Source organism: Polypterus senegalus, chromosome 4 (genome assembly GCF_016835505.1).
Source record: "Polypterus senegalus isolate Bchr_013 chromosome 4, ASM1683550v1, whole genome shotgun sequence".
In the NCBI taxonomy this organism is placed as follows: Eukaryota; Metazoa; Chordata; class Cladistia; order Polypteriformes; family Polypteridae; genus Polypterus; species Polypterus senegalus.
This window is the reverse complement of record NC_053157.1, coordinates 61,256,268-61,277,438: the sequence shown is the minus strand read 5'-3', so window position 1 is coordinate 61,277,438 and position 21,171 is coordinate 61,256,268. Positions and strand designations below refer to the sequence as shown.

At 37.1% G+C, this 21,171-nt stretch overlaps 1 protein-coding gene across 1 annotated transcript in view; it reads left to right on the top strand.

The window, feature by feature from the left end:
- Positions 1-21,171, top strand: part of smc5 (structural maintenance of chromosomes 5) — a 128,179-nt gene that overhangs the window by 96,938 nt on the left and 10,070 nt on the right. Inside the window, exons 18-22 of the mRNA XM_039750738.1 lie at positions 3,553-3,681; positions 12,451-12,546; positions 13,073-13,177; positions 15,727-15,846; positions 16,339-16,518. Of these exons, the coding sequence (XP_039606672.1) occupies positions 3,553-3,681; positions 12,451-12,546; positions 13,073-13,177; positions 15,727-15,846; positions 16,339-16,518 (630 nt within the window). The remainder of the gene's footprint in view (positions 1-3,552; positions 3,682-12,450; positions 12,547-13,072; positions 13,178-15,726; positions 15,847-16,338; positions 16,519-21,171) is intronic.

The window sequence follows — 21,171 nt, the reverse complement described above, 5'->3', positions numbered from 1 at the left end:
TCCTTCAGATGTTGTGAGACAGATGGGGAGAATACGATGATGTCATCAATATACACGAAACAGGTCTTTCCAATGAGTCCCGGAGGACCTGCTCCATAAGCCGTTGGAATGGCGCCCAGCGTTTTAAGTCCAAAGGGCATCACCGAAACTGGAACAACCCCTCCGGGTGATGACGGCAGTCTTCTCCATACTACTCTTCCCCATCCTCACCTGCCAATACCGGACTTCAGATCAAGGGAGCTGAAAACCACTGCCCCATGCAAAGACTCCAAGATGTCATGAATGAGGGGCATGGGGTAAGCGTCATCTAAGGTCTTCTTGTTCAGCTCCCGATAGTCAACACAGAATGGTAGGTCCCGTCGGCCTTCTGAGCGAGCACCGCAGGGCTAGCCCAAGGCGAGGTGGAAGGCTCAATGACCCCATCCGCCAACATCTGGTCGACCCACTCCTTGATTATTCCTCTTTTCAGAGGCGACACTCTGTAAGCTCTGTGCCGAACAGGGACAGGGTCGACTGTGTGAATGTGGTGACACACCACCTCAGTCCGACCCAATTTGTCCGTCCACACAGAGTGCCACCTCCTAAGCAGCGGCTGAACGAGCTCCGGCTGTTCAAGAATAGCCTTCTCTACTGGGCTGGGCTGTCCACCAACTGCGCGAGGTAATAACACAAGTTAGGCCAAACCAGATTACTTTGAGCCTTCGTCCCAAACCGATGGACTCCACCCCCCGGCAACTCATACTCCAGCGCGACAGATGGATGGTAAGACCTACCGACACCAGAGAGTCCATTCCCAGTAACAAGGGCATTGACAGATGGTCATCTTCCAGGATGTAAACTTCTGTCTCCCAGTGTGTCTCATGTAAGCAGAACCTCATGGGAACCCTGCCCTTTGCCCGTCGCCCTTCCATCCGCAAGAAAGAATTTTACTTTTGCACTTTCCCTTAACTGCTCATGAGGCACTTTAAGCTTTTCCCACAAGCTGTATTTCATAAGGGTATAAGTGCTCCCTGTATCTCGACTGCCTCTCCAGTGACACCCGCACTTGTATGGGCACCACTAAGAGGGGCAAGGTGGCTTGCACCAAGGTGAGATCGGCCCGGGATCCACTGGGGCTTTCCCTCGTGGTTTGGACAGGGGACATCTCGAGACATGGGACCCTTTCGAGACCCACTAAGCCCGATAGCCGCCCAATCCTTTTCCACTCGGGACCCCACCTTCACCAACTCATCGACCGATTTCCAACCCCCTCAGAGTAGCAGCCACCCGAGGGTCACATGCATCAAGGACACGTCGCAATATCTCTTCCTCACGCATGTCAGATCGCCACTTCAGACACAACGCACGGAATTCAAAGACAAAGTCCCGGAGGCTCTGCGATGGTTTTTGCACAAAGGTCCGGAGCTTTTCTTCCAACAGCGCCTGGTATTCGTCAGAGAGGATCGCATTCAGGAAAGCAGCGAAACTCCGCCCAGGAGTTCTACTTGTGCCGCTCAGCAAACCACCAAGAGCTTGCCGGCCCGCTGAGTGCCGTGTTCAGGAATCCCCGCAGCTCGTCTCCACTCAGAGGATGCAGCTCCACGAACATGTCGACCTCCTCTACAAAGTCGACAATGCCCGTGGGTGCACACTGAGGGGCCAGCCTTGGAAACTCCATCCGCGGTACCGCAACGGACAAGGCCGACTGTCCCCAGTCGTTCCTCACTCCCGTTACAGGAGTCGACTGCCCCAGTGGCTGCGTGACGGCACGCCAGCTCTCTTGCACCTGCCTCCTGATCTCCTTTCTCATATTGGCTTCCAGGCGCTGCACACTTCGCGAAGGACTGCTCCAGACGCTGCACCCTCACAACCGCCTCTCCGGCTTCGGGCGGCCGTGGCATCGATAAGATCATGGACAGTTTCATCACGATTTAGAAAACTGCGGGTGATGTCATCAACCCGCGTGTCTAGCTGTTCTAGGCGCAACGTCAGGTCTTGCAGAAGCTGTCCCTCGCCGATCTCGGGCTGCTCCGGGCTGGAGACACACAGGGTATCCAGCAGGCTCAACTCCTCCTCGAGAGGGGCTCTGACCGTAACGTGACGCGGCCTAGGCAGCGGACGCACATCAACCAGCGGTTCACTAAGTTCAAGTTCCTCGCCCTGCATTGCGCTTACAACAGACATGCTTCTGAAAGGGTGTTAGTGAAGTCGCACTAGAAGGTGTCGTAAATAACCCTGGCTCCTACCCGGCTCGCCAAAATCTGTAGCGGTCAGAAGCCGCTTCTTGATTATGTTGCTCACAGTGGACAAAGGAACATGAAGATCTCTGGAGATGGACCTGTAGCTTTGAGATTGTTATTTTTCCACAATTTTTGTTCTCAAGTCCTCAGACAATTCTCTGCTCTTCTTTCTGTTGTCCATGCTTAGTGTGGCACACTCAGACACACAACAGAAAGGTTGAGTCAACTTTTCTCCATTTTAACTGGCTTCCGGCGTGATTGCTATATTTCCAGTACCTGTTTCTTGCCACAGGTGAGTTCAAACGAGCATCATTTGCTTGAAATAAAATGATTTACCCACAATTTTAAAAAGGTGCCAATAATTTTGTCCGGATCATTTCTGGAGTTCTGTGTGACATGATGTCAGATTTGGATTTTTTTCTCTGTTTTTTTTTGTGGTGTTCCAATGCACATAAAGGAAATAAACATGTGTATACCAAAACATTTGTAATTACAACAATTTTCTGGGAGAAATGGTGCATTTTCTGGGAATGCCAATAATTTAGGCCATAATTGTATATGTTGATGAGTTTGGCAAGGTTAAAAAAGTCAGAGCTATTCATGGCATCTTGTGTCAGAAAGAGGAACTGATCCTAAACTTAAGAATTCCATACTGAAACTTGTGCTTTCTTGTTCTAATTATTATCTTTGATTTCATGTTTTGAATTATGTTTGCGATAGGAATTCTACCAGAAATGGAAATTCCATTCTTTTAGGGATTAAGGACATGTAGTTATCACTCATTCACATTTTCACATCAGTGCCAACAGTTTATCACTGACATAACTGGCAAATTGTCAGTAGGTGTATGTTATAGGAGTTGGCCTAGGAGGAAGAATAGATGAAGGACTGAATATTGCTTTTGCTTTGAGCACCATTGAAGATATTTGTGATTACCATAGTAGAATTATTTGTTTGACTATCTAAAAGTAGACTATCATCTCATTTAGAAATCAGGTAATTTTATTTTAATGGACTGTTTCTTATAATTGTGCCACAGTGTCAGCTGTGAGTTTCATTACTGCTTGCTTTATTGGAAAAACTTAAAACCGGGCCTTGTGTATATAATATTTTTCATATTAACATCATAATTTGTGTCTGATTCTGCGAAAATTGATTTATTTATCCATAGTGTTTTAATATCAGTTTTGCTAGTGCCTTTTTAGTAGTGTAAAAGAAAATTGGATTTATATATTGAAAAAAAATCTGTAATGTGTATTGTTCATTTTTGTCTTTAATACTATTGTCGTAACTTGATCATGCATCTGGATATAATTTTTTTTCCCCCAATCAGAAAAAATATAATGAACTGGAAAAAAGGAAACAGGAGCTGGTACAAAAATGCAAGATGTTGTTGGAAAAGGCAAAGCGTGCTTGCAATATGGACCCAGCGCAGAAAGAAGTTCCTGAAGAACTTCAGTCTGTAAGTATCCATCAGTAAATTGTGTTTTGAATATTTCAGATTTATGATTACTTATTTTACTATGACATTGCTGCATTTACAAGGCCTAGTTGAACCACATTATATGCATGGAAACACAGGATAATGGCAAAAAAGTATAGAAAGCAAAAGCATTATCTTCAGCATATAGTATGGGCACATATCAGTGTTTTTTGGTAATTATTGTTTACCTAACTTTCAGAAAGTAATCTTATATTTGTGTTGTATGAATATAGACTTTTTAAAGTCTTTGTTACATGAATGGAAATGAAAAGATAACTTAAGACTCAAAGGTGCTATTTGTTCATAAGTACAATTTAGTGTGGGCTTTCCTGCTTCAGTTTGATATACTCAAAAATTCTTCTTCTATAACTCTTCTTTTATTAATAAATAATCTTCGTCTAAAATTCAGGGTGTTCAAAAGAAGTGTAATTATTTACTTAAAGAGGTAGAAGCACATTTTAATCAAGAATAATTGTGTTAGGTATTTGCAATATGAAAATGTCCTCATTTTAGAGTTTAAAGTCTAAATATTCTGTACTGTAATAGAAATTTGTCATTTTCCACCCTCACAGAGGTCCATAAAGGCTACATCCATGGTAAAGGATCAAGATTAGCATCATATTCATAATCACTGACCTTAAAATAGTCTAAAATGATACCCCATATGATTATGTTTGAAATTTGCAATGTTTAACCTTCTGGAAGTGGCTCTTAACCACTGAAAAACTAAATGTTAAAAATATTACCATATTTGTGGTTCAGCAACCCTCCACATGCTTATATTATAAACTCCCTTTTGTTTTAGGTTTTGTGAAAAGGAGTAAATTTGACCCCTCATATCCCATTAGTGGATGAACCCCTGGGGTCAGTTGATATAACATGAACAACTTCAAGTCTTTCTGAACATTTTTGATGAAAATACCTATCGGTTTACTCTGAAAAAGAGGGTCTGTGGGGGACAAAAATAATGGGGTCCCCAAAAACCTCAACGTCTTTCATAGTTAGACATGAAGATGAATCAAACAGTATATTATGTGTGGAGGTTTTCTTGTACCAGCAACTCAGGAGGCACCAGCCCAAAAAAAAGGAAAACTGAAGTGATTTCAAACTGTTCATTAGTATTTTTTTATGAAAACAATTCTGTTATTTTCTTTCTTGAAATGATCTTGTGCGTTTTACTCCATGTTAAAACATTTAAAGAGTTGTCAGTCCCCAACAACAACAAAGAAATAAGGACTTTATGTAGGATTCTTTTTTTTTAATACATAGATTTAGAATTTTTTACTTTCCTATAGAGGACATACAGTAGATTAACAATGGTCAAGTGTATATTGTACGTAAATGTTAGTAATTGCTTCACCTGGATCCCTAAATACATAAAACAAGTTGCCAAGCAGTGTATCTTAGAGTATCACCTTTGGGATCTTGAGAGTGTTTTGAAACAGGTGAATAAGAAATAACAATCTAGAGTTAAGTGGTTTGTTGTTATGAAATTATTTTAAATTTCTTCCAATGTCTTGACAGTTTGTCACTATTTTTTCCCATAGCTACTGAAATTTGGGTCCCAATCCAGGTGGTTGCGGCAAAGCGCTATCAGTGCATGCTCCCAACCCACTGAAATTAAATGTAGATATGGGGCAGGTTTTGAAAGAGTATAGGAAGAGAAACTAATAGCAATAATCAAAAAAAGAATTGTATTCAAGAGACTAATAGCAAACAGTAGTACACAGGACAAGGCATTATTAATATTTTCAGTGATTCTGATGATTGAAGAAATAGGGTAGAATAACCAAAAGAATTGAAAACAGCAAGTGAGGTAATGAATTATGTCACATTTACAGATAAACCAGTCGTATGGTTACAGACAAGGTTATCGTGAAGAAGACGAAAGTTGTGAGATTTTGATAAATTCACAATGAAAATAAATGTAGAAATTACCTCTACCTTAAAGTAGATATGAAGAGGAAAATATTGATAATTTGTGTGCAAAATCAGATACATTCTTACAGATCTACTTGTAAAACAATTTGCATGAAGGAATATCATGAGCAAGTTACTGTTGACAAAAAGCAATACTTTCTTGTCTTAAAAGTCTGAAATAAATTTGCAGTCTTTCAGAAGTGCTCACACTCTTACAAATAAGAAGTTAACTGATTGTGATTTTTTTTTTTTTTCTGGCCAGTTGACAGAAAAATCGTATGATTTCCAGGCACTATATTATAATTGTCTCATGCAAAGCTCCAATCTGAATAGTAAGCTTAAAATTATTGTTTCAAAGAGAAGTGGACATTCTTAAACCTCATTAATCCAGTTTTAGGTCTTTGAGAGCCTATCACCACAGCACATGACTAGATGCTAGTGTATCCTAGGGTCCACTTAATGTTCTTAACCACATTCATACTCACACAGTCTTAGTTTGGAATCACCAATCAACCAAACCAGCACATGGGAATGTTAGGGGAATAATGGAGTACAGGGAGGTAAACACACAATAAAACATGGAGAATATGCAGACTTCACATAGATGATGACTGGGCATGGTATTTAAACTTGGTACCCTAGATCCATTAGATAGCAGCATTGTTCCATCATTAAAACACTGAAACTTAATCAATAATCAAATTTCAAATTAATGATTTCCCCTTTTTTAAACTAACTTACTTTAAGCAGCATTTGTTATAATGCAGGAACTTGTACCTAAGTGGAATAGCATTATTGTTTTCACTAAATTACAAACACAATTGCACTTGTTTTATTGTTCAGGTTCAGATGCTGCTTATCCAGGTTGGAATGGACAATAGCAGATATTTTTCTTCAGCATATTTTGGGTTTTCATACCCTTTTAAATAGTTTTGCTTTGAATGTTGTTTTATAAGTATATTTGGCTTTTTAGTTTTTGCTTTTACATTACCAGTTTTTAAAGATATTTTCTCTTGTAAGTCTAGTCAGAGGAACGGCAACAAGAAAATTCAGCTTTCATGAATCTTTGTGCATATCACAAACTGGAAGTGCTTTTCAGAACGTGTATTATTGAAAACACATTGTTGAATGTGCTTCTTTTCAATGCTCATGTTTCACTACCTGCAAATTATTATTTAATTATTTTTAATAAATATTATATTTTTGTTGTCACATGCTTAGATATCCTGGCCACTTGTACATTTTCATACATTTATTCTAGCTGGTCCCTTTTTTTTTTTTTTTTTAATAACTCAATGTAAAAATGACCCAGATGTGCAATGTGTTGTCTTTACAGAAACACATAGCAGCTTTCTTTATTATCTGTTAAAGTAATTCACAGGTGATAATATTTGATTTTGTATGTTGGTCTGCCACTGGGATATTTCTCACAGTTTGTCTGTATATGCCATGGTGTGCTCACTTCTCGCATTCATGCTGACTTACACTGAACAGCAGTTAAAGCACATGGCTTTCTGAAAACAAATTGCACTTACATCATACACACTCATTCCAAACTTAATGTTCAAACAGATTAGGTAGTGGGAAAGATGTCTTATTAGAATGGTTGCTAAAACCAACTTAAACATACTTCTTTTTTTTTTTTTATTGAAATGTGTCCTCTGTGAAGGAGTAGAGACAATTCTGGTCAATATCTGAAATCTTAATTTATAACACAAAAATGCTTTTACAGTGCTCAGATTTCTTAAAGGTACAGGTGGTCTCATAAAATGAACAAAATATTAGTTGCTTGCAAGCCAGCTATAGTATATATATACAGTGGTGTGAAAAACTATTTGCCCCCTTCCTGATTTCTTATTCTTTTGCATGTTTGTCACACAAAATGTTTCTGATCATCAAACACATTTAACCATTAGTCAAATATAACACAAGTAAACACAAAATGCAGTTTATAAATGATGGTTTTTATTATTTAGGGAGAAAAAAATCCAAACCTACATGGCCCTGTGTGAAAAGTAATTGCCCCCTGAACCTAATAACTGGTTGGGTCACCCTTAGCAGCAATAACTGCAATCAAGCGTTTGCGATAACTTGCAATGAGTCTTTTACAGCGCTCTGGAGGAATTTTGGCCCACTCATCTTTGCAGAATTGTTGTAATTCAGCTTTATTTGAGGGTTTTCTAGCATGAACTGCCTTTTTAAGGTCATGCCATAACATCTCAATTGAATTCAGGTCAGGACTTTGACTAGGCCACTCCAAAGTCTTCATTTTGTTTTTATTCAGCCATTCAGAGGTGGATTTGCTGGTGTGTTTTGGGTCATTGTCCTGTTACAGCACCCAAGATCGCTTCAGCTTGAGTTGACGAACAGATGGCCGGACATTCTCCTTCAGGATTTTTTGGTAGACAGTAGAATTCATGGTTCCATCTATCACAGCAAGCCTTCCAGGTCCTGAAGGAGCAAAACTACCCCAGACCATCACACTACCACCACCATATTTTACTGTTGGTATGATGTTGTTTTTCTGAAATGCTGTGTTCCTTTTATGCCAGATGTAACGGGACATTTGCCTTCCAAAAGTTCAACTTTTGTCTCATCAGTCCACAAGGTATTTTCTCAAAAGTCTTGGCAATCATTGAGATGTTTCTTAGCAAAATTGAGACGAGCCCTAATGTTCTTTTTGCTTAACCGTGGTTTGCGTCTTGGAAATCTGCCATGCAGGCCGTTTTGCCCAGTCTCTTTCTTATGGTGGAGTCATGAACACTGACCTTAATTGAGGCAAGTGAGGCCTGCAGTTCTTTAGACGTTGTCCTGGGGTCTTTTGTGACCTCTCGGATGAGTCGTCTCTGCGCTCTTGGGGTAATTTTGGTCGGCCGGCCACTCCTGGGAAGGTTCACTGTTCCATGTTTTTGCCATTTGTGGATAATGGCTCTCACTGTGGTTAAGCTGGAGTCCCAAAGCTTTAGAAATGGCTTTATAACCTTTACCAGACTGATTGATCTCAATTACTTCTGTTCTCATTTGTTCCTGAATTTCTTTGGATCTTGGCATGATGTCTAGCTTTTGAGGTGCTTTTGGTCTACTTCTCTGTGTCAGGCAGCTCCTATTTAAGTGATTTCTTGATTGAAACAGGTGTGGCAGTAATCAGGCCTGGGGGTGGCTACGGAAATTGAACTCAGGTGTGATACACCACAGTTAGGTTATTTTTAACAAGGGGGCAATTACTTTTTCACACAGGGTCATGAAGGTTTGGATTTTTTTTTCTCCCTAAATAATAAAAACCATCATTTAAAAACTGCATTTTGTTTTTACTTGTGTTATATTTGACTAATGGTTAAATGTGTTTGATGATCAGAAACATTTTGTGTGACAAACATGCAAAGAATAAGAAATCAGGAAGGGGCAAATAGTTTTCACACTCTATATATATATATATATATATATATATATATATATATATATATATATATATATATATATATATATATATATATATATAAAAAATGATCAAAAAAGCATGATTCTGATCACTATTAGAACTTTTCACTTTTTTTGCTTTATTAAAATTATACGTCAAGATTTCTTTTTACCCAGATAATATATTGCTTAAACGGAAGTTTATTTGCTTTGAAATAAATTGTCTTTCTGCAAATAAAAAAACAACCTACTTACATAAGTATAATTTGACCCCTTACTACAATGTTTTGTGGAACCTTCATCTATTGTAATAATAGCTTTGACTATTTATTTGTGTCAAAATAGCCATTGTTAAAGAATTCTGATTCAGATCTGAATATTTAAAACAAATCCATTTTACCTTTTTTCTAAAGATTTATAGAAAATTTTACCAAGCAATTTGAATATTATCTTAAATACGGTCTCTGTGACAAATATCAAGTCTGACCTCTGTACCAGTTACTGCACAGGAACTGCAAGAATTCATGTAAATCATATTAAATTGGATTACTAATAAATTGCTGAATAGCTATATCTGTGAATTTAAAGTACCAGTTTCATGTGTGCAGCAATATTTGTGGGCCCAAATTTAATGATGTAATTTTTGTGCTTTGATGGCAAAGCGGGGTCATGTTTATCTTTTGTTAAGTATTATGGACAGGCATTCAGGTTAACCCTTCTATTGCAATGTTTTAAAATCATCCACTATTAAACATATAACCATAAATAATACACAAGAAAAAATCAATTGTAATACATTAATTTGTAAATATATCTTCAAAAATAAAATTTCGATTCATTAATTGACAATTGAAATGTGGTTTCATGCAGATGTTAGCACTGCAAAGATGCAGTTCCATAAGGCTTAGATCAAATCTTATCTCTATTGCTATCTTTGTGCTGTTTTTAATGAACCTGTGCCAGATTCTGTTAGCATAGGTGTTTGGCTTTGTGTTGCCAGCTACATGTTTGCTTAATTCCTTAATTCCTTTGTATCAGCCAATATATAGTTTTTTGCAAAACAAGGCAATCAGTTGAAAAATCATGCTGCTTTTTACCTTTGTGTGTTTGTTTTTCTACACCTGCATATGATAGGTGTCAGTGCAAAGATTCTGTAACTTTGAAAAAGCACTAATTAGAGTAAGATCTAAATAAAATCCCTACAACCAGTTACTCACTTGACACTGTCATTGGCAGATGTACTGAACCAGTGTCCGTCCTGGCAACACTGTGTACAAGACAGGAACCAGCCTTAGAAGGGGTCTGTTCTTTGCTGAAAAGCTGCACAGTGTAAACTTCAGTACCTTCAAGTGAACATACTGCTACTCCATTTTTATCGATGCCGCCTTTTGCTTCATTAGCGTTTCAGCACAGATAAAATCAAAATGCACAGAAGTACTGTTTGTTCACCGGGAGGTTTTAAAGATCATGTTCTACAATGTGTTAAGATTAGCTGCTGAGATTAAAAAAAAGATTGGTGAAAGCTATGGATTCACCATACCCCGGTCAATTAACCACATTGTAAGGATGTTAGCCTCACAAATAAGGCTGTGTTGATTTAGCACAAATAGATAGAACTAGCCAACCCGCGGTGTATCATACGCCGCATAATCAGGCCGGTTTTTTAATGATTTTTAAGCACAGGGAGAAAATAAAATTTGAAAAATCGGTATTGTAATAAATCAGCAAGAAAAGCAACATTGTAACAATGCACGGAACGAACCAACACACAATCGTCTGACACTGAAAACTGGCAGACCGCCATCGCGCCTTCTCTTCCCAGACAGAGGGATGGGGGTGGACGGCGCTCAGGCACGGAGGGAGGAACGGGAGGAGAGGAGAAGGACTTCCATTCCGCTCCCGCCGTCATGCTAGTCTGCTGATTTCTCGTTCAGTATGCACTGCCTGTTCATGTGCCCACCTCCACCTTGCCACTTGAGTTGTTGTCGTCTTTGCACAGTCCAGACGCACCTGTGACTCACGTAGACTTTTCATTGTTCTGTGCGGTCAGCTTTTAAAGACTGCTCACTTCATTGTGTTTTAACCTCAGTTGTAAAGGATTGTTTTAAGGATCCCATGGGATACCCCTCGCAAACCGTTTCACACGCTGCATACAGCGATTCACCTCCGCGAGAAACATGCCTCTATGAACAGTCAACGTGGCTCGGAGGTGCATGTAGCCTCAACGACAAGACGAATATAAATTACACCAATTTTTCTGTGTCGTCGTGTCCGAGTTGGTGGGTGTGGCTCTGCGAGTTGTCGTCGGATCCAGTGGTCTTGGAGTTGGTGGGCGTGGCTCCTTCCTGCGTGCACCATAGGTGTCTTACTTGCCGGCGGCTTAGTGAATCCGTGCTTTCCATGGGTGTCTTGCCTTAGTGAATTATATATATATAGATGGATATTGTGATTTTCATTCTGCATATTATAAGCGCCATTTGTTTCATTCCATGGAAACATGTACAGGGTATATGCTCATGTAAAAGTGTCAAAGTCTGTTTTTTTTTTTCTTTCTATTAAATCATTATGTTAGTTGCCAGCTCACTGCCATCTACTAACAAAACTTTTTTGCAATTATAAAATCGGAGTGGGTGACAGTTGTGTTGGGGGCAATTTCTTTGAGCCTTCTCCTGGCAGATCATCTGATTATATATTATGATTTTGTTTTGTACTGAATTAACTTCAGATTATTGGACTTTGAATACTTGTACACCAAACGTGTGTGTTGTATTTGTTTTTGTTTGCAACTGAGTTAGGTTGCAAAATATTTACTGTATGATAAATATATTCTCTAGGTTGAAATTTTTAAAAATAAAAAAGTGAAAGCAAGAAAATGTGTTAACTTTGCAGGATCTGAATATCTTTGTGTTGAGACTATATGAAATGAGTTAAAGTTATTTTCCATAGTCCATGATTTGCTAACATTTTCTCTTAATTTTAACGATTCTCCTTTTGTTTTTTGTCCTTCACTTTCCAAACAAAAATTTAAACAACTTTAATTCAATTTTGTTTTCCTTTTGACAGATTTAAAGATTTTGTTAAATCAGAATCTGTATTATAAGGAATGGTTTGAAGGCTGGACACTATTCATTGATGAGCTACTACTACACAGTCATGTACATATTCAGACATGAGGAATTCAGATGTGTGCTGTCTTGTCTTTTGAAAAGTCATGCAAATATGTAGAAAGCATACAAAGTCCAAAGTTCTGTGAGGAACTAACTTTACTTTTTTTGCCATTATATTGTCCACTCAACTCATTTGATGGTGCCTGTTTTATGTTGTATTCAGCCCTCTTGACAACTATGCTAAGGTCTGTGGCTATTAAAAGTTAATGTAATCCTGTTTTTTCTTTGTCTTTACTTTTTTCAGGGATTTCTGCGACTTCCAAATACTTTAGACGAAATTGATGCTATGATTAATGAAGAGCAATCTAGAGCAGCTTGTTTTACTGGACTGAATGCTTCGGTGTGTATATGTTCAAAGACAGTATATGGGCAATAAATGTTATAGGCAGCAGTACTAAAACTAACCTAGTAGTACATTCAAAATACCATGACATATTAAGGAAAAGATCATACATAATTTAAACATAAACTGTTAGACTTAAGCATGTAAAGTGATAATTTATAAAAACATCTGAGAACAAAGGAAAAGCCTTTCCAATAAAATGATATTTTAAAAAAGGAACCTGCAAATGCTATTGTAAAATTTAAGATTATAACATAACCTGGAAATGAGACAGCATATTTGTGTGTCTTGGAAGTGTTGTGTCATCATCTACAGAAATCTTATTTTCTTATCTGTGACTATGTAGATTTTTTTTTTCTTTCATTTAAATATGTCATGTTCTTGAGTAGCACTTAAACTCACTTGTTTGATTGCCTTATATTCATTGTGTGGAGTCTTATGATTTTTTTTATTTGGCAGGAAGAAAGTATAGTATTACATAGACAAATGGCAGTAGCTAACAGAACACGTGTTAATTTTCCAGGTTGTTGAAGAATATACAAAAAGGACCCAAGAAATACAGAGTCTAACCAGAGAATTAGAAGAAAAGAAAAAGGAATTAGATGATTATAAGGAAAATATTTCTCAGGTATCTACTAATTCCATAATTCATACTATACAATGTTTATAGGTTAGGGACAGTTTCAACACTAATATTTATTAAATGTTCAGTAATTGAGTTGTTGATGTGATCTTTTGGCAGTAACTTGGTAAATCATACTGTTTTATCATATAAAATATTATAAATGGCTGACTGTATTTGTGTTTTAGTAAAATAAGCAATGATAGAGTGACAAGTCCATAGTCAGCTCTTTTTCAAGTACACTGATATTGTCATGATTAGCAGAAAAGCAATGCTTTTTAAAGGGCAAAACTTGCAGGTGGTATTTGTTCAGACAGATGAACTTATGAATCTGGCCCTTCACTGTTTAGAATTTTTAGATAAGAAGATGCATAAAATTAGTGGTTAATGATTAGTTGGCTCTTTCAAATTGGAATATCTCTGCAGCGATGACTGTAGCAGCAATGTGTTTCAAAAGACGCTTCATCCAGCTGACTGTTTGGTTAAGTGTTATAATAATAAACCAGTCTTGTGTGTGTGTACTGAGGTGTGTGTGTATATACACACACACAAATGACAGGCCAAAATACTGTCGGTATGAAATATGGTCTTGTGTCGTGTATTGGATGAGATTACCACATGAATGAAATGAAACACAAAGGCAAACAAAAATGCCCTTACTCAAAAGCATTGAATTTAACACATGATTAAAAAACTAGAACTAAGTTATAACGTGACAAACTGACTGCGCTTTGGCACAAGTTATTTACTGTCTGCATAATGTTGTATTGTTTCAAACAATGTTTCAAAATAAACTTGGGAAAACAAAAAAGCTAATTTAAATTTGAATATTTTTGCACAGCAGTAACTTCACAGTGGATTTAGAATATTTTCAGACCCCTTCACTTTTTTTTTTTTAATACATATTGCTACGTTACATCCTTGTGCTAAAATCGTTTCAATTTCCCCAACACTCGGTACCCCAGAATGACAAGGTGAAAATAGGATTTTAGAATTTTTTGCCGAATTCATTAAAGATAAAAACTAAACTATTACATCGACAGAAGTGTTAAGATTCTTTACTCGGTGCTTAGTTGAAGCACCTTTATCAGCTTTACACACCTGGATTTGGGGATTTTTTGCCATTCTTCTCTGCAGATCTTCTGAAACTCTGACAGGCTGGATGTAGATTGGTGGTAAAAAACTATTTTCATATCTCTCCAGGGATGTTCAATTGGGTTCAAGTCTTGGCTCTAAGTATTTAGGGTGTTTGTCATGTTGGAAGGTGAACCTTTGGCCCCATTTGAAGCACAGATCGCTTTGCAGCAGGTTTTCATTAAGTATATGTCTGAACTTTGCTCAGTTTAGCTTTCCCTCAATGCTGAGTAGTCTTCCAGTCCCTGCTGCTGAAAACATTTCCACAGTTCAATGCTGCAACCCCCACGTTTCTCTGTTAGAATATTATTATGCAGATGATGAACAGTGCCTGGTCTCCCCCAGATGTAATGCTTAGCATTGAGACCAAATAGTTTGTTCCTAATTTCATCAGACCAGACAGTCTTGTTTCTCACAATCTGAGAGTCCTTTAGATGCCTTTTTGCATACTCCCAAGCAGACTTCCAGTTCTTTTACTAAGGAGAGGCTTCTGTCTGGCCGCTTTCTCATAAACAATGAATTAGTGGAGTGTTGCATAGCAGTAGCGTGTTAGCCATAAATTGATACAGGAGAAAGTAGAGTGAAATTACACCTTTTATTGGCTAACTAAATAGATTACAAATGCAAGCTTTTGAGACAGCTAAGGCTACTTCATCAGGCAAGGTGTAACAGTGAGTGTTGCACTGATGGTTTTCCTTGTACAGAGGTTTCACCCATCTCTTTACAACTTTAGGTTCTTGGTCCTCTCTCTTACTGTGGCCCTTCCCCATTATTGCTCAGTTTGGCCTAATGGCCAGTCCTAGGAACTGCCATGGTTGTTCCAAACTTTCTTTGTTTAAGATTTATGACAGCAACTGTGATCTTGGGAGCCTTCAGCACTACGGGAATTTTATTGTAGCCTTCCCCAGATCTTTACTTTGAAACAGTTCTGTCTATAAGTTCTGCAGGCAATTTCTTCAACCTCATGCCTTAGGTTTTGCTCTGATTCACATTTTCAGCTGTGGGACCTTATATAGATAAGCCCAATCATGTGAATTTTCACAGGTTGACAGCAAAAAGAGTGTAGAAACATCTCTGTGACGATCAATAGAATGGAATTCACCTGATTCACCAAATTTCAAGAATTATAGCAAAGGATCTGAATACTTATGTCTGTGTAATATTTAATTTTTTTTTTTTAATAAGCTTGCAACAATGTGTGAAGTCTTGCTTTTTCACTTAAGGGTTACTGAGTGTTGCTTGATGTGCAGAAAAAAATAATTAAAATGATTTTAGCACTGGGCTGCAGCATAAAAATTTGCAAAATGTGAAGTAGTCTGAATACTTTGTGAACGCACAATAAATTATATAACAATATGTGCATAAAATTTTAATTTCACTTTATTACTTGCTGCATATAATGTGTATATACTCTTTTGTAGGTGAAAGAAAGATGGCTAAACCCTCTTAAAGAGCTAGTTGATCAAATTAATGAAAAGTTTGCTGAATTTTTTCGCTCTATGCAGTGTGCTGGAGAAGTGGACCTTCACTCAGAAAATGAGGCAAGTAATACTTAACTTCTAAATGATTAAACCAATATATTCCATTATTTTGGTTGCTAGAATTGTGCATGGGTTTTAAGAATTAATATGTAAAATATATACTTTTTTTTTCAATGGCACATACAAGAAGATCAGGGTTCAAATCCCCGGTGTGTATGGTGTTTGCATGTCCTCCTCAAGTCCTCATGGGTTTCCTCCAGGTTCTCCAGTTTCCTTCCACAATCCAAAGACCTGCAGGATGGTGGATTGGCCCCAAATATTTGTGTGTTTGTGTTAATCCTATCTTGTACATGGATTGTTCCTGCCTTGTGACTGATGCTTGTTTGGACAGGCTCCAGCTTTTCCAGATCTTGCTCTGGATTAATTGATTTAGAAGATGGATGGGTGGATGGATGGAATGATATATGTTCCAGCTAATTTTTTCAATGCAAAATAATAGCAAAGTATTTTATGGTTTATTACTATTATTGCTGTTAGCTTTTTTTTTTTTAGGAGGAATACGACAAGTATGGAATCCGCATTCGAGTAAAGTTTCGTAGTAACACTCAGCTACATGAGCTCAACCCATTTCATCAGAGTGGAGGAGAGCGTAGTGTTTCTACAATACTCTATTTAATGGCCCTGCAGGAGTTGAACCGCTGCCCTTTTCGAGTGGTTGATGAAATTAATCAGGTCAGTATAGAATATTAAGAATTTTGTCTATTAAGAAATATTGTAAATAACTTTAACTGTGGACTGTTAAAATCTTTTAAGTTATAGAAAAGTATGAAAAAGGTATTTAAAACTGAATGTTTCTAGTTGTATAAGTAGGTACAATATATATTGTGAATTTAGGATTTAAACATTTTTCTCGATTTAGTACAGATAAGTGCATCTGTTTTGTAGATTTCTTTTGTGAATATGTTTAGCAGGTATATTTTTAAGACAGTGCTGGAAAAAATTACTGGTTACAAGTTAAGTAAGTTACTCGTCTATTGCAACAGTAACAACAACTTATATTTATAGCACATTTTTATACAAATGATGTAGATCAAAGTGCTTTACAGAATGAAGAAAGAGAAAAAAGACAAAATATAAAAATAAAATTAGGCAATATTAATTAACATAGAATAAAAGTAAAGTCTGATGGCCAGGGAGGACAGAAAAAACAAAAAAAACATTAGACACCTTTGACTTGGTGTATGTCTGTTATATAATCATGTAGTAAGAATTTTTTTTACTTGTAGCAACCATAAAGTATTACAAAGGAACTGGAATCTAAAAAAAAAAAAAAAAGGAGAATGTGGTATACTTTAAGGAAATAAAGAAAAAGAGTTAAAGCCATTTTTATCTGCACATAAAATTAATAAAAATAATAAAGGTTTTTAAGAAATAATAATGTAATCATACTAAATAATTTCTGAACATTATGTAACACAGCTCTAATATTTTAATGTTATATTTATAGATGAATGGTAAATGTCAAAAGTTGCTTTCATTTCACAAACCAATTGTACACTGACCAGTTTCTTGAGAAAGCTTTTTCATTTTGTCCAGTAACAAACTTTAGGGAGCGCCAGTACCTTGCAACCCAAGAAAAGACAATTTACTTGTTTTGGTGGACATATCAGGGTTCAGTTGTGCTAACACTGTTACAAAGTTTTCTGTAATAATCAATAGCATTTAAAAAAGGGTAATTAAGGATATACTAAGCAAGTTTAATATTAGGACACTGGAGTAATGCCTACTGGAAATGGGGTTTTGCAGTCATATGCGAACTATAAATTAAAAATAAGTTATTTAAAGCAGTTGTAGCCATTAGCAACATTAGTAATCTTTTGGCTCTATTGTTAAATCATTTTAATGGTAGTTTGATTAAAAAAAGTATCCTTTTCTGAAACATGACAATTTCGGAGAGATTCCAAAGTTTTTATGCTAGTGTATGTACTGTATCTGTAGATGTTTCTACTGCAGTCTTATCTTCCTTTCTGTTTGTGACTAACCTTTTTCCATATCTGTTGCTATCCATTGGAAAAAGTACTAAACATTTGACTAGAACATATTAAACGTATTCCTGTCAGCTTCATCTTCAATGTTTTTTCATAAAGAAAATCTTGTTGACGTGTAAATTCCCAACAAAGTCCAAGCATGTTGCTTTATTTCCAGTGCTTTTACTTCTACTACCATATGTAGCTGATTGGAAGTTCATGAAAGGCAAGACGTTACCCCTTACTCAGTGCAAAGAATTAGAGTAGCCACCAATTCAGCCAATAAAATTCACAATGACATACTGCAGTGTCAGATTAATTAACTAGACAACTGTACTGCCAGCATCACATCATCTTCTGTCCCAGCAGGCAGTCTCTTTAAGAAATACTGTACTATAAATGAAAAGCATAATAGTTGTGTTATACCTATGCTGTTTTGCAAATTTCTGATGTATTTAATAGCCACCAAACAGTGCTGAAGAAGTCACTGACTGCCAGACATACTGTGCTCTAATAAAGAGAAAGACAAGCACACAGTAGACAAATACAAAATATCACAAAGATCAAGAATTTAAATGCCTATTTAGCCTGACCATAAACACCACACCATGCAAGATATCATTTTTTTTTAAATATTTACTGATTTCAATACCAAACAGCATAAAAATGCCCTCCCTTTTCTAAAAAGACTATTGCAGAAATCTCAGCTGTGCTGGTAAATGCGGTTAAGGTGTTCTTCAATATGAAGCATCTAAATGGTATGTTATGAACCAGTGGCATTTTAATGACTGGCATAATAGCTTTTCATGTGTCAAGCTAAACTAGCTAGTAAGAAGTTTCCTTTGGGTGAGGGTATATCTGTAAGTTTTTCTCAGGTCAGACAGTTGTTGTTTTGCATTTAGTAAAATATTATTCTACCCCTTTTAACTTTGTGTGGCAAATCCTAGTGTATAAGCCATTCACTATGACAACACAACAACAACAACATTTATTTATATAGCACATTTTCATACAAACAGTAGCTCAAAGTGCTTTACATATTAAAGAATAGAAAAATGAAAGACATAATTATAAAAAATAAATCAACATTAACATCGAATAAGAGTAAGGTTCAATGGCCAGGGGACAGAAAAAAAAAAAACTCCAGGCGGCTGGAGAAAAATAAAATCTGTAGGGATTCCAGACCATGATACCGCCCAGTCCCTCTGGGCATTCTACCTAACATAAATGAAACAGTCCTCTTTGGATTTAGGGTTCTCACGGAAGGGCTTGATGATGATGATGGTCACGTAGACTTCTTCCTTTTAATCCGTCCATCATTGTTGGAGCATCATGAAGCTTTGAGTAGGTGGAGGTGGCAGGCCACCACCACAAAGAAACGGAAAAAGAAACAGAAAAGAGAGTAGGGGTCAGTACCGATTTTAGAGCCACCATGAATAGTTGTTATGATGAATTGAACATACAGAGTATCAGGATTAAGTTAAATTACGATTAAAATGAAGTTATAAAAGGCCATGTTAAAGTAATGTGTTTTCAGCAGTGTTTTAAAGTGCTCTACTGTATCAGCCTGGCGAATTCCTATTGGCAGGCTATTCCAGATTTTAGGTGCATAACAGCAGAAGGCCGCCTCACCACTTCTTTTAAGTTTTGTTCTTGGAATTCTAAGGAGACACTCATTTGAGGATCTGAGGTTACGATTTGGAATATAAGGTGTCAGACATTCCGATATATAAGATGGGGCGAGATTATTTAAGGCTTTATAAACCATAAGCAGAATTTTAAAGTCAATTCTGAATGACACAGGTAACCAGTGTAGTGACATCAAAACTGGAGTAATGTGTTCTGATTTTCTTTTCCTAGTTAGGATTCTAGCAGCTGCATTCTGCACTAGTTGCAAACGATTTATATCTTTTTGGGTAGTCCTGAGAGGAGTGCGTTACAGTAATCTAGTCGACTGAAAACAAGCGCGTGAACTAATTTCTCAGCATCTTTCAGTGATAAAGAGGTCTAACTTTACTTATGTTTCTTAAGTGAAAAAATGCTGTCCTAATGATCTGATTAATATGTGATTTAAAATTCAGATTACAGTCAACAATCACCCCTAAGCTTTTTACCTCCGTCTTGACTTTTAATCCTAATGTATCCAGTTTATTTCTAATAGCCTCATTGTATCCATTATTGCTGATCACTAAAATTTCAGTTTTCTCTTTATTTAACTTGAGAAAATTACTATTCATCCATTCTGAGATACTAGTCAGACATTGTGTTAGTGAATCAATAGAATCGGGTCATCAGGTGCTATTGATAAGTACAGCTGTGTGTCATCAGCATAGCTGTGGTAGCTCACGTTGTGCCCTGAGATAATCTGACCTAACGGAAGCATGTAGATTGAGAATAACAGCGGACCCAGGATAGAGCCTTGTGGAACACCATATTGGATATCATGTGTCTTGAGTTGTAATTCCCACAACTAACAAAATATTTTCTCCCTGTCAGGTAGGATTCAAACCAATTTAAGACACTGCCAGAGAGGCCCACCCATTGACTAAGGCGATTTCTAAGAATGTTGTGATCAATGGTGTCAAATGCAGCACTCAGATCTAAGAGGATGAGAACAGATAAATGGCCTCTGTCTGCATTTACCCGCAAGTCATTTACTACTTTAACGAGTGCAGTTTCTGTGCTGTGATTTGTTCTAAAACCTGACTGAAATTTATCAAGAATAGCATGTTTATTTAGGTGGTCATTTAACTGCATAATGACTGCCTTCTCTAGAACTTTACTTAAGAAGGGCAAGTTAGAGATGGGTCTAAAATTTTCAAGAGCGAGGGTCAAGATTATGTTTCTTAAGTAGGGGTTTAACTACAGCAGTCTTAAGACAGTCTGGGAAGACCCCAGTATCTAGTGACGAATTTACTATGTCAAGAACATTATCAATTAGCACGCCTGATACTTCTTTGAAAAACCTTGTTGGTATCGGGTCAAGGGCGAGGTGGAGGGTTTTAATTGAGATATTATTTTTGTAAATCAGGTAAATCTATCCTAGTGAAAGAGTTTAATTTGTTTATAACAGGATGTTGGGGTTTGAGGGGATCCTTAGTGTTGGGGAGATATACTATGTTATTTCTAATATCATTAATTTTTTGATTGAAGAATACAGCGACAGCCTCACAGGTTTCACTGGAAGCACTTAGGAGGCATTCCTTTGAGCTACCTGGGTTTAGTAGGTGATCAATTGTTGAAAATAAGACTCTAGGATTACTAGCATTGTTATTTATAATATTAGAGAAATAGCAGCGTCTCTCAAGACGGACAGTGTTATTGTATTCTGTTATTTTGACTTTTAATATTTCGTGGT